Here is a 14,056-nt window from a genome sequence, read left to right as displayed (position 1 = left end):
GCTTGATGAGTCTGGCTATGGTTTATCAATTTTGTTTATCTTCTCAAAGAACCAGCTTTTAGTTTTATGGATCTTTGCTATCGTTTCCTTCATTTGTTTTTCATTTATTTCCAATCTGATCTTTATGATTTCTTTCCTTCTGCTAACTTTGGGTTTTTTTTGTTCTTCTTTCTCTAATTGCTTTAGGTGTAAGGTTAGGTTGTTTATTTGAGTTGTTTCTTAAGGTAGGGATTGTATTGCTATAGACTTCCCTCTTAGGACTGCTTTTGCTGCATCCCATATGTTTTGGTTCGTTGTGTTTTCATTGTCATTTGTTTCTAGGTATTTTTTTATTTCCTCTTTGATTTCTTCAGTGATCTCTTGGTTATTAAGTAGCGTTGTTTAGCCTCCATGTGTTTGTATTTCTTACAGACTTTTTCCTGTAAGTGGTATCTAGTCTCATAGCGTTGTGGTCAGAAAAGATACTTGATAGGATTTCAGTTTTCTTAAATTTACCAAGGCTTGATTTGTGACCCAAGAGATGATCTATCCTGGAGAATGTTCCATGAGCACTTGAGAAGAATGTGTATTCTGTTGATTTTGGATGGAATGTCCTATAAATATCAATTAAGTCCATCTTGTTTAATGTATCACTTAAAGCTTGTGTTTCTTTATTTATTTTCATTTTGGATGATCTGTCCATTGGTGAAAGTGGGGTGTTAAAGTCCCCTACTGTGATTGTGTTACTGTTGATTTCTCCTTTTATGGCTGTTAGTATTTGCCTTATGTATTGAGGTGCTCCTATGTTGGGTGCATAAATACTTAAAATTGTTATATCTTCTTCTTGGATTGATCCCTTGATCATTATGTAGTGTCCTTCTTTGTCTCTTGTAATAGTCTTTGTTTTAAAGTCCATTTTGTCTGATACGAGAATTGCTACTCCAGCTTTCTTTTGGTTTCCATTTGCATGGAATATCTTTTTCCATCCCCTCACTTTCTGTCTGTATGTCTCTCTAGGTCTGAAGTGGGTCTCTTGTAGACAGGATATATATGGGTCTTGTTTTTGTATCCATTCAGCCAATCTGTGTCTTTTGGTTGGAGCATTTAATCCATTTACATTTAAGGTAATTATCAATGTGTATGTTCCTATTACTATTTTCTTAATTGTTTTGGGTTTAGTATTGTAGGTCTTTTCCTTCTTTTGTGTTTCCTGCCTAGAGAAGTTCCTTTAGCATTTCTTGTAAAGCTGGTTTGATGGTGCTCAGTTCTCTTAGTTTTTGCTTGTCTGTAACGGTTTTAATCTCTCCATCAAATCTGAATGAGATCCTTGCTGGGTAGAGTAATCTTGGTTGTAGGTTTTTCTCTTTCATCGCTTTAAATATGTCCTGCCACTCCCTTCTGGCTTGCAGAGTTTCTGCTGAAAGATCAGCTGTTAACCTTATGGGGATTCCCTTATGTGTTATTTGTTGTTTTTCCCTTGCTGCTTTTAATATTTATTCTTTGTATTTAATTTTTGATAGTTTGATTAATATGTGTCTTCGCGTGTTTCTCCTTGGATTTAATCCTGTGTGGAACTCTGTGTGCTTCCTGGACTTGATTAACTATTTCCTTTCCCATATTAGGGAAGTTTTCAGCTATAATCTCTTCAAATATTTTCTCAGTCCCTTTCTTTTTCTCTTCTTCTTCTGGGACCCCTATAATTCGAATGTTGTGTTCAGTGTTGTCCCAGAGTTCTATGAGACTGTCCTCAATTCTTTTCATTCTTTTTTCTTTATTCTGCTCTGCAGTAGTTACTTCCACTATTTTGTCTTCCAGGTCACTTATCCGTTCTTCTGCCTAAGTTATTCTGCTATTGATCCCTTCTAGAGAATTTTAAATTTCATTTATTGTGTTGTTCATCACTGTTTGTTTGCTCTTTAGTTCTTCTAGGTCCTTGTTAAATGTTTCTTGTATTTTCTCTATTCCATTTATAAGATTTTGGATCATCTTTACTATCATTATTCTGTATTCTTTTTCAGGTAGACTGCCTACTTCCTCTTCATTTGTTAGGTCTGTTGGGTTTTTGCCTTGCTCCTTCATCTGCAGTTTCTCTTTCTTCTAATTTTGCTTAACTTACTGTGTTTGGGGTCTCCTTTTTGCAGGTTGCAGGTTCGTAGTTTCCGTTGTTTTTGGTGTGTGTCCCTAGTGGGTAAAGTTGGTTCAGTGGGTTGGGTAGGCTTCCTGGTGGAGGGGACTAGTGCCTGTGTTCTGGTAGATGAGGCTGGATCTTGTCTTTCTGGTGGGCAGGTCCACGTCTGGTGGTGTGTTTTGGGGTGTCTGTGGCCTTATTATTATCTTAGGCAGCCTCTGTGCTACTGGATGGGGTTATGTTCCTGTCTTGCTAGTTGTCTGGCATAGGGTGTCCAGCACTGTAGCTTGCTGGTCGTTGAGTGGAGCTGGGTCTTGATGTTGAGATGGAGAGCCCTGGGAGATTTACGCTGTTTAATATTACGTGGAGCTCGGAGGTCTCTTGTGGACCAATGTCCTGAACTTGGCTCTCCCATCTCAGTGGCACAGCCCTGGCGCCTGGCTGGAGCACCAAGAGCCTGTCCTCCACACGGCTCAGAATAAAAGGGAGAAAAGAAAGAAAGAAAGGAAAGGAAGGAAGGAAGGAAGGAAGGAAGGAGGGAGGGAGGGATGGAGGGAGGAGGGAGAAGATAAAATGAAATAAAATAAAAGAGTAAATTAAAATAAAAAATTTATTAAAATAAAAAATAATTATTAAGAAAGAAAAGTTTTAAAGTAATTAAAAAAAAATAACGGACAGACAGAGCCCTAGGATAAATGGTAAAAGTGAAGGTATACCGACAAAATCACACACAGAAGCATACATATACACAGTCACAAAAAGAGAAAAAGGGAAAAAAATATATATATACTGTTGCTCCCAAAGTCCACCTCCTCAATTTGGGATGATTCATTGTCTATTCACGTATTCCGCAGATGCAGGGTACATCACATTGATTGTGGGGATTTAATCCGCTGCTCCTGAGGCTGCCGGGAGAGATTTCCCTTTTTCTTCTTTCTTCACACAGCTCCTGGGGTTCAGGTTTGGATTTGGACCCGCCTCTGCATATAGGTCGCCTGAGGGCGTCTGTTCTTCCCTCAGACAGGACGGGGTTAAAGGAGCAGCTGATTCGGAGGCTGTGGCTCACTCAGGCCGGGGGGGAGGGAGGGGCTCGGAGTGCGGGGCGGGCCTGCGGCGGCAGAGGCCAGCGTGATGTTGCACCAGCCTGAGGCGCGCCGTGCGTTCTCCTGGGGAAGTTGTCCCTGGATCACAGGACCCTGGCAGTGGCGGGCTGCACAGGCGCCCAGGAGGGGAGGTGTGGATAGTGACCTGTGCTCGCAGACAGGCTTCTTGGTGGCTGCAGTAGCAGCCTTAGCATCTCGTGCCTGTCTCTGGGTTCCACGCTGATAGCCACGGCTCGCGCCCGTCTCTGGAGCTCCTTTAAGCAGCGCTCTTAATCCCCTCTCATCGTGCACCAGGAAACAGAGGGAAGAAAAAGTCTCTTGCCTCTTCGGCAGCTCCAGACCTTTTCCTAGACTCCCTCCCGGCTAGCCGTGGTGCACTGACCCCCTGAAGGCTGTGTTCACGCGGCCAACCCCAGTCCTCTCCCTGCGCTCCGACCAAAGCCCGAGCCTCAGCTCGCAGCCCCGCCTGCCCCGGCGGGTGAGTAGACAAGCCTCTTGGGCTGGTGAGTGCCGGTCGGCCCTGATCCACTGTGCGGGAATCTCTCCGCTTTGCCCTCCGCACTCCGATTGCTGTGCTCTCCTCCGTGGCTCCGAAGCTCCCCACCTCCACTACCCGCAGTCTCCACCCGCGAAGGGGCTTCCTAGTGTGTGGAAACCTTTCCTCTTTCACAGCTTCCTCCCACTGGTGCAGGTCCCGTCCCTATTTTTTTGTCTCTATTCTTTTTTCTATTGCTCTACCCAGGTACGTGGGGAGTTTCTTGCCTTTTTGGAGGTCTGAGGTCTTCTGCCAGCATTCAGTAGGTGTTCTGTAGGAGGTGTTCCACATGCAGATGTATTTCTGATGTATTTGTGGGGAGGAAGGTGATCTCAGTGTCTTACTCTTCTGCCATCTTGAAGCTCCTCCCCTGCTTGTAGATTTTTTGATGATGCCTATTCTAACTGGTGTGAGGTGATACCTCACTGTAGTTTTGATTTTCATTTCTCTAATACTTAGTGATGTTGAGCAGCTTTTCATGTGCTTCTTGGACATCTGTATGTCTTCTTTGGAGAAATGTCTGTTTAGGTCTTCTGTCCATTTTTGGATTGGGTTGTTTCTTTAATATTGAGTGCAAGAGCTGTTTATATATTTTGGAGATTAATCCTTTGTCCGTTGATTGGTTTGCAAATATTTTCTCCCATTCTAAGGGTTGTCTTTTCGTCTTGTTTATGGTTTCCTTTGCTGTGCAGAAGCTTTAAAGTTTCATTAAGTCCCATTTGTTTCTTTTTATTTCCATTACTCTAGGAGGTGGATCAAAAAAGATCTTGCTGTGATTTATGTCAAAGAGTGTTCTTCTTATGTTTTCCTCTAAGAGTTTTATAGTGTCCGGTCTTACATTTAGGTCTATAATCAACTTTGACTTTTTGTGTATGCTGTTAAGGAGTGTTCTAATCTCATTCTTTTACATGTAGCTGTCCAGTTTTCCCAGCACCACTTATTGAAGAGACCTACTCTTCTCCATTGTATATCCTTGCCTCCTTTGTCATAGATTAGTTGACCCTAGGTACGTGGGTGTATCTCTGGGCTTTCTATCTTGTTCCATTTATCTATGTTTCTGTTTATGTGCCAGTACCATATTGTCTTGATTACTGTAGCTTTTTAGTATAGTCTGAAGTCAGGGAGTCCGATTCCTCTAGCTCCTTTTTTTTTCCTCAAGACTGCTTTGGCTATTTGGGGTCTTTTGTGTCTCCGTACAAATTTTAAGACTTTTTGTTCTAGTTCTGTAAAAAATGCAATTGGTAATTCGACACGGATTGAATTGAATCTGTATGTTGCTTTGGGTAGTATAGTCATTTTCACAGTATTGATTCTTCCAATCCAATAACATGGTGTATCTATCTGTTTGTTTCATCTTTAATTTCTTTCATCAGTGTCTTATAGTTTTCTGCATACAGGTCTTTTGTCTCCCTAGGTATGTTTATTCCTAGGTATTTTATTCTTTTTGTTGCAAGGGTAAATGGGAGTGTTTCCTTAATTTCTCTTTCAGATTTTTCATCATTAGTGTATAGGAATGCAAGAGATTTCTGTGCATTAATTTTGTATCCTGCAACTTTACCAAATTCATTGATTAGCTCTAGTAGTTTTCTGGTGGCAGCTTTAGGATTCTATGTATAGTATCATGTCATCTGCAAACAGTGACAGTTTTACTTCTTTTTTTCCAATTTGTATTCCTTTTACTTCTTTTTCTTCTCTGATATCCGTGGCTAGGACCTCCAAAACTATGTTGAATAAGAGTGGTGAGAGTGGACATCCTTGTCTTGTTCTTGATCTTAGAGGAAATGCTTTCAGTTTTTCACCATTGAGAATGATGTTGGCTGTGGGTTTGTCGTATATGGCCTTTATTATGTTGAGGTAGGTTTCCTCTGTGCCCACTTTCTGGAGATTTTTTATCATAAATGGGTGTTGAATTTTGTCGAAAGCTTTTTCTGCATCTATTGAGATGATCATATGGTTTTTATTCTTCAGTTTGTTAATATGGTGTATCACATTGATTGATTGGCATATATTGAAGAATCCTTGCATCCCTGGGATAAATCCCATTTGATCATGGTGTATGATCCTTTTAATGTGTCATTGGATTCTGTTTGCTAGTATTTTGTTGAGGAATTTTGCATCTATATTCATCAGTGATATTGGTCTGTAATTTTCTTTTTTTGTAGTATCTTTGTCTGGTTTTGGTATCAGGGTGATGCTGGCCTCCTAGAATGAGTTTGGGAGTATTCCTTCCTCTCCAATTTTTTGGAAGAGTTTGAGAAGGATGGTGTTAGCTCTTCTCTAAATGTTTGATAGCGTTCACCTGTGAAGCCATCTGGTCCTGGACTTTTGTTTGTTGGAAGATTTTTAATCACAGTTTTATTTTCATTACTTGTGATAGGTCTGTTCATACTTTCTATTTCTTCCTGGTTCAGTCTTGGGAGGTTATACCTTTCTAAGAATTTGTCCATTTTTTCCAGGTTGTCCATTTTACTGGCATAGAGTTGCTTGTAGTAGTCTCTCAGGATGCTTTGTATTTCTGTGGTGTCTGTTGTAACTTCTCCTTTCTCATTTCTAATTTTATTGATTTGATTCTTCTCCTCCTTTTTCTTGATGAGTCTGGCTAAAGGTTTATCAATTTTGTTTATCTTCTTGAAGAACCAGCTTTTAGTTTTATTAATCTTTGCTATTGTTTTCTTTGTTTCTATTTCATTTATTTCTGCTCTGATCTTTATGATTTCTTTTCTTCTGCTAACTTGTGTTTTTGTTTGTTCTTCTTTCTCTAGTTCCTTTAGGTGAAAGTTTAGATTGTTTGAGATTTTTCTTGTTTCTTGAGGTATGCTTGTATAGCTATAAACTTCCCTCTTAGAACTGCTTTTGCTGCATCCTATACCTTTTGGATCATCGTGTTTTCATTGTCATTTGTCTCTAAGTATTTTTTGATTTCCTCTTTGATTTCTTCAGCGATCGCTTGGTTATTTAGTAACATGTTGTTTAGCCTCCATGTCTTTGTGTTTTTTTCCATTTCTTTTCCCTGTAATTGATTTCTAATCTCATAGTGTTGTGGTCAGAAAAGATGCTTGATATGATTTCAGTTTTCTTAACTTTACTGAGGCTTGATTTGTGACCCAAGATGTGATCTGTCCTGGAGAATGTTCCATGCGCAGTTGAGAAGAAGGTGTAATCTGCTGTTTTTGGATGGAATGTCCTGTAAATATCAATTAAATCTATCTGGCCTACTGTGTTATTTAAAGCTTTTGTTTCCTTATTAATTTTCTGTTTGGATGATCTGTCCATTGGTGTAAGTGAGGTGTTAAAGTCCTCCACTATTGTGTTACTGTCGATTTCCTCTTTTATAGCTGTTAGCAGTTGCGTTATGTATTGAGGTGCTCCTATGTTGGGTGCATGTATTTATAATCGTTATATCTTCTTCTTGGACTGATCCCTTGATCATTATGTAGTGTCCTTCCTTTTCTCATGTAACATTCTTTATTTTAAAGTCTATCTGATACAAGTATTGCTGCTCCAGCTTTCTTTTGATTTCCATTTGTATGGAATATCTTTTTCCATCCCCTCAGTTTCAGTCTGTACGTGTCCCTAGGTCTGAAGTGGGTCTCTTGTAGACAGCATATATATGGGTCTTGTTTTTGTATCCATTCAGCAAGCCTGTGCCTTTTGGTTGGAGCATTTAATCCATTCACATTTAAGGTTATTATTGATATGTATGTTCCTATTACCATTTTCTTAATCGTTTTGGGTTTGTTTTTGTAGGCTCCTTTCTTCTCTTGTGTTTCCCATTTAGATAAGTTCGTTTAGCATTTGTTGTAGATCTGGTTTGGTGGTGCTGAATTCTCTTAGCTTTTGCTTGTCTGTAAAGCTTCTGATTTCTTCATCAAATCTAAATGAGATCCTTGCTGGGTAGAGTAATCTTGGTTGTAGGTTCTTCCCTTTCATCACTTTAAATATGTCATGCTACTCCCTTCTGGCTTGTAGAGTTTCTGCTGAGAAATCAGCTGTTAACCTTATGGGAGTTCCCTTGTATGTTATTTGTCATTTTTCTCTTGCTGCTTTCAGTAATTTTTCTTTGTCTTTAATTTTTGCCAATTTCATTACTATGTGTCTCGCCGTGTTTCTCCTTGGGTTTATCCTGTATGGGACTCTCTGTGCTTCCTGGACTTGGGTGGCTCTTTCCTTTCCCATGTTAGGCAAGTTTTCGACTATAATCTCTTCAGATATTTTCTCGGGTTCTTTCTCTCTCTCTTCTCCTTCTTGGACCCCTATAACGTGAATGTTCTTGCATTTAATGTTGTCCCAGTGGTCTCTTAGGCTGTCTTCATTTCTTTTCATTCTTTCTTCTTTATTCTCTTTTGCAGCAGTGAATTCCATCATTCTGTCTTCCAGGTCACTTGTCCCTTCTTCTGCCTCAGTTATTCTGCTATTGATTCCTTTTAGTGTATTTTTCATTTCAAATCTTGTATTGTTCATCTCTGTTTGTTTATTCTTTAATTCTTCTAGGTCTTTGTTAAACATTTTTTGCATCTTCTTGATATTTGCCTCCATTCTTTTTCCGAGGTCCTGGATCATCTTCACTATCATTATTTTGAATTCTTTTTCTGGAAGGTTGCCTATCTCCACTTCATTTAGTTGTTTTTGTGGGGTTTTGTCTTGTTCCTTCATCTGGTACATAGCCCTCTGCGTTTTCATCTTGTCTGTCTTTCTATGAATGTGCTTTTTGTTCCTCAGGCTGCAGGATTGTAGTTCTTGCTTCTGCTGTCTGCCCTCTGGTGGATGAGGCTATCTAAGAGGCTTGTACAATTTTCCTGATGGGAGGGACTGGTGGTGGATAGAGCTGGGTGTTGCTCTGGTGGGCAGAGCCCAGTAAAACTTTAATCCACTTGCCTGCTGATGGGTGGGGCTGTGTCCCCTCCCTGTTGGTTGGTTGGTCTGAGAAGACCCAACACTGGAGCCTACCCCGGCTTTTTGGTGGGGCTAATGGCAGACTGTGTGAGGGCTCATGCCAAGGAGTACCTCCCAGAAGTTCTGCTGCCAGTGTCCTTGTCCTCATGGAGAGACAGAGTCACCCCCCGCCTCTGCAGGACACCCCCCAATACTAGCAGGTAGGTCTGGTTCAGTCTCCTGTGGGGCCACTGCTCCTTCCCCTGGGTCCCTAAGCACACACTACTTTGTGTGTGCCCTCCAAGAGTGGAGTCTCTGTTTCCCCCAGTCCTGTCGAAGTCTTGTAGTCAAATCCCCCTAGCCTTTAAAGTCTGATTCTTTAGGAATTCCTTCTCCCGTTGCCAGACCCCCAGGTTTGGAAGCCTGATGTGGAGCTCAGAACTTTCATTCCAGTGGGTGGACTTGTGTGGTATAAGTGTTCTCCAGTTTGTGGGTCACCCACCCAGCAGTCATTGGATTTGATTTTAATACGAATGTGCCCCTCATACCATCTCAGTATGGCTTTTCCTTTGTCTTTGGATGTGGGGTATCTCTTTTGGTGTGCTCCAGTGTCTTCCTGTCGATGATTGTTCATCTGTTAGTTGTGATTCCAGTGTTCTCACAAGAGGGAGTGAGAGCACGTCCTTTTTACTCTGCCATCTTGAACCAATCTGTCCAGTAAATATATTTCTTGAGCACTTACTCTGTGTCAGATCTTGCCCTTACAGAGCCTAGATTAAAGGAAAGACAGACACAAAAATAATTCCTTAGTTAATTAATTGCAATTGTAAATTTTAGGAAGGCGTAGAGTTTTGTTTGTTTTTTTGAGAACACATATTACAAGACCTGGCCTGTCCTGAGAGTCAAATACCACTTCTTAATCTGGCAAGGATGAATGGGCGTTAGCTGGTTGAGGAAGGAATAAGGTGGGCAGAGATGAAGGAGTGCAGAGAGAGCATTGCAGACAGAGGGAACAGTATGCTTGATGGTTTTGAGGCAGGGAGGAACAAGGCTTGCTCTAAGAACTATAAGATGAATGTGACACTGACATCCTTCCAGTTTCTAGAAATATGCAGTCATTATTTTAATAGTGTTAATGTTGCACATGTTAATTTTTTTTAAATTTCAATAGGTAAAATTTAATACTTATTCATGATTTTTTAAATACATGTATGTTTTGATGAGGATTATTAAAACACACACAAACACACACACCTAGCATCACACTTAATGGTAAAACTTATGCTTTCCCGCTGACAGGCATGGTCACAATGGTCATGAACAAGAGAAGAATGTCTTCTATTCAACATTGTCCTTGAGATCTTAATCAGTTTTTTAAAAAATTTATTCATTTTTGGCTGCGTTGGGTCTTTGTTGCTGCACGCAGGCTTTCGATAGTTGCGGCGAGCAGGGGCTACTCTTCGTTGCGGTGCGCAGGCTTCTCATTGCGGCGGCTTCTCTTGTTGCGGAGCATGAGCTGTAGGCGTGTGGGCTTCAGTAGTTGTGGCTCACGGGCTCTAGAGCGCAGGCTCAGTAGTTGTGGCACACGGGCTTAGTTGCTCCGCAAAATGTAGGGTCTTCCCAGACCAGGGCTTGAGCCCATGTCCCCTGCACTGGCAGGCGGATTCTTAACGACTGTGCCACCAGAGAAGTCCCTCTTTGGGACAGGTACTGAATAGGAGGGGCAAGGGTCTTGTAGGGTGCTGAGAATAATTTATATTTGATTGTGTTGTGAGTATATGAATGTATACATTTCTATAAGCTCTTCAAGCTCCATTCTTCTGATCTGTGGACTTTATTTATATGCACGTTATACCTGCTAGTGTTGGAGCGTCTCCTGCAGAGGCAGGGGTGGCTGTGTCTCACTGTGAGGACAAGGACACTGGCCGCAGAAGTTCTGGGAAGTATTTATTCCTTGGCATGAGCCCTCCCAGACTCCGCCATTAGCCCCACCAAAGAACCCAGGTAGCGCACCTGGTAATTTTTAACTACAGTTTTTTAAGCTTTGTTATGTCCTTTAATTTATATTTAAATATAAATTAGTGATCTTTTGTTTTTTGCTTTTGTTATCTAAAGGAACTAAATGAGATTAGAACTTAAAACTGAGGTTCTTAAAAGAACATACTTTGCCATGGCATCCGTGGTTTAGTCTTTCGGAAGTTGTCTTCTGATAACTAAGTATCTATGTTATATGACTAAAACACTGACATTTAGGTAATAGATTCAAAAATTTGTGTGTGTGTTGGGTCTTATTTGTAATATTTATTTTATGCTGTTCATTGTTATTTCCAGGTTCTATACACGCTTTTTTTTCCCCAAAAAACATTTTTCTTATAAATTGCTTTCTATTGTTACACAGTAGAGTCAGGTCAGTAATAGATACTTGGGAATGGTATGCAACAGTGTTAGGTCAGAAACTCATTTCTCTTTCAATTTTCCATTGTAAGTTATAGTTTCTGGTTCTTTTTCTTCTTTAATTGTTGTTTCTGGTTTAGTGAAAGAAAAAAAGGAATTGTCTGAAAGAAAAGGTGTCTTAACATTGGGTTTTTTTTTTTTTTTTTTTAGTTATATAGCATAAGCAACACAGGAGAATTCACTTAGCTAAATTCAAATGCATGAACTTACCCCCCTCAAATTTGAACCATATCTAAGATATATCCTAAGTTTTGTGTTTATACAAGATTCTGTGCCACATACTTATCTAGTACATAAATTTAGGTAATGAAGCCGTTGAAGAGTATTAAATTGAAATTACTGTGTTATTTTGGCAGGTTATTCTCGTTCAAGTTAATCCAGGTGAGACTTTTACAATAAGAGCGGAGGATGGAACACTTCAGTGCATTCAAGGTAAGGAAGTTCTTTGTAAGCCTTCTAATCAAAGAAGTTTTCCTTTATTTATTATTTTATAGAAGTAGAGTTTATCTCTGAGTCTGCATGTGATTTTCTAGAAGTAAAATTTATCTTGGATTTTTTGGGTTTTTTTGTTTTTGCTTTTATTAGGGGCTCCTTAATGCTGATGTGGGCCTGTGATATATAAGTGACAAAGTTAAATATCTTGAGTATTCTATTGACTTTTAAGTGAATTAAATAAACTTGGGAAAGCTTGCATTGTTTTCATATATTATGGAACTTGGTAGTCCTGAAAAATGCAGAGATTATTAAGAGAGCTTAAAATTCCAGATGAGAACAGCAAGTACTTTTTCAAATTAGGTAAAAGTTTCAAATACATATTGTGATGCTATCCAAATGATGCTGTTAGGGGTAAAAATATGTATTAAATATCTGTTATTTATTACTGAGTAACAAATTACTTAAATTTAGTAGCTTAAAACAGTTCTTGTCTACAGTTTCTGTGGGTCAGGAATTTAGGCACAGCTTAGCTGTGTCCTATGGCTCTGGGCCTCTCGAAATGCTAAAATCCAGGTGTGGGCTAGATAGAGCTGCAGTCACTGTAAGGCATGTCAGAGTGTCAGTCTGTTTCCAGGCTCGCCTGAGTGGTTGTTGGCGGGATTTAGGTTTTTTTTGTGGGCTAGTGGCAGGCGGCTTCCCTCTGTTCCTTGCTAAGTGGCCTCTCCATGGGGGTGCTTACATTATGGCAGCTTCATCGGAGCAGGGAGTAAAGGGCAAGAGGGAGTGGTATGTCCAGCCCACTCCAGAAAGGGGATTACACAGAGTATGAATACCAGCAGCCAACTTTTAGAAAGCGGCCCACCACAGTCCACCCTCGGCCCTGAGTAATTCATGTCTCTCCCATATGCAAGACACGCCCTCCTAAGATCTCCAAAAGTCTTATTCCAGTACAGCATCAGCTCAGAGTCCAGAGTCTTGTTATCTAAATAAGCTCCAGGAGTAGGTGAGGCTCCTTGGGTGTAGTTCTTTAAGTACCGCTCCTAGGGCATTTCAGTTAATTTCTAGTTTGTGTAATACCGGTGCCTCTTCTCTATAATTCACTAAGGAAAGAAAGACGCTTAGGTACTCTGATCCATATGGGGTTCTGTGTAGGAAGATCAATCCAGATATGGAGTTAGTGTACAAATGCTGCTGTGTTGGAGGGCACTGTGTGACAGCTCTTTTTGGCAGTGATTGGGATTATGGGGCAAATGGTAAATTGGCCTGTAATTGAGTTCAATACTAGGTTATTGATTAGACTGGAATCTGACCAGAGGTCTTACTTTAATACTTGGGCTTGCTCACCAATATATAAAGAAAACGAAGGGAAATGCCCTTTAGTTTTAGTTTTCCATAATGAGCTGCATGGAAAAGTTGATCTTCGTATTGTTTTGCATAATAGCAGAGTGTGCTGCTGTGTCGTTTCATTACTTGTTTTTGTAACTATAAGAACAAAAATTTAGGAAAACAATTAAAACTCATTAGGCTAGAATCCTAGTGAGTTTTAACTGCAGTTAATCTGAAATGATTTAACCATTTTATTAATGATTTTTTTCTGATCGCATTCATTGTGTCCCTGAGATTGATCTTGGTGTTCTAAACCATTTAAAAACCAAACCTAGTCTTCAGTGATAGATCACACAAAGGAACTTCAGGTAAAAGAAGAGAGAAAAATATTTTAAAATAGTATGGGTTACAGAATCTTCTACCTACTTGTAGAATTGTAACAGATATTATCAACAAATAAAACCCCAAGATTCACTCTGTATCTTAAAAAAAAAAATCACACTAGTAAAACTAGATGAAAAGTTATTTTACCTACATAGAATGAAGCTGATGTTTCCAGTTCAGTAAGAAAATAGTTGAGCTTCTGGTCATGGTAACATTGGAACCTTATGCTTTGGCTAGAAGACTGTGTCCCTCTACAACTGAGTATGTGTAATAGAGTCTATAAAAGCAAATTGCTGAACGGATCAACATATATAAAATCCACTTTTTCATGCCACCTGCTTTTACTCTTGGTGTCTGAAGAGCGTGTGTGTGTGTTCATCTAGTTAGCCTCTTCCTCACTTTTTGTGGGTCCAATTCGTAACCGGTATACTCTGCAGGGAATTTAGCAAGTATATTGCTCTGTCCACAATGGAAGCTTTGTATTTATTCATGATGGTACTTGGAGATAAGTGACGCTAACACCCCTTCCAGTGATTTAAAAAAATGCCATTCACTAAAGAATTGTAGAGCCATTTATCTTTGGCTTACTGAGCCTTCCTATTCTTTGTTCTCTTCTGAACACCCAGGTACTGTGGTTATCTTTATTTGGACATGTTGGTACCTGGCCCAACTAATTGAAATGACACAGGACAGGATGAGGGTGACCTGGAACCCCAAGTGGTTTGCTAGGGCTTGGGAGGCCCTGGGACAACAGGATCAACTGCAGGAACTGGAAGGAACCCCAGTCCAGACCCATTGTTGGCCACTCATGCATAATTGGCAGCCACTCAGCCCAGGTGC

At 40.2% G+C, this 14,056-nt stretch overlaps 1 protein-coding gene across 4 annotated transcripts in view; it reads left to right on the top strand.

The window, feature by feature from the left end:
• Window positions 1-14,056, top strand: part of FNDC3B (fibronectin type III domain containing 3B) — a 357,581-nt gene that overhangs the window by 93,399 nt on the left and 250,126 nt on the right. For all 4 annotated transcript variants that reach the window (XM_029213894.1, XM_029213895.1, XM_029213896.1 and 1 more), the window contains one exon: window positions 11,428-11,503. In XM_029213894.1, the coding sequence (XP_029069727.1) occupies window positions 11,428-11,503 (76 nt within the window). The remainder of the gene's footprint in view (window positions 1-11,427; window positions 11,504-14,056) is intronic.

Source organism: Monodon monoceros, unplaced genomic scaffold (genome assembly GCF_005190385.1).
Source record: "Monodon monoceros isolate NGI ecotype Baffin Bay Population unplaced genomic scaffold, NGI_Narwhal_1 Super_Scaffold_11, whole genome shotgun sequence".
NCBI lineage: Eukaryota > Metazoa > Chordata > Mammalia > Artiodactyla > Monodontidae > Monodon > Monodon monoceros.
This window is presented reverse-complemented; position numbering and strand designations above follow the sequence as displayed.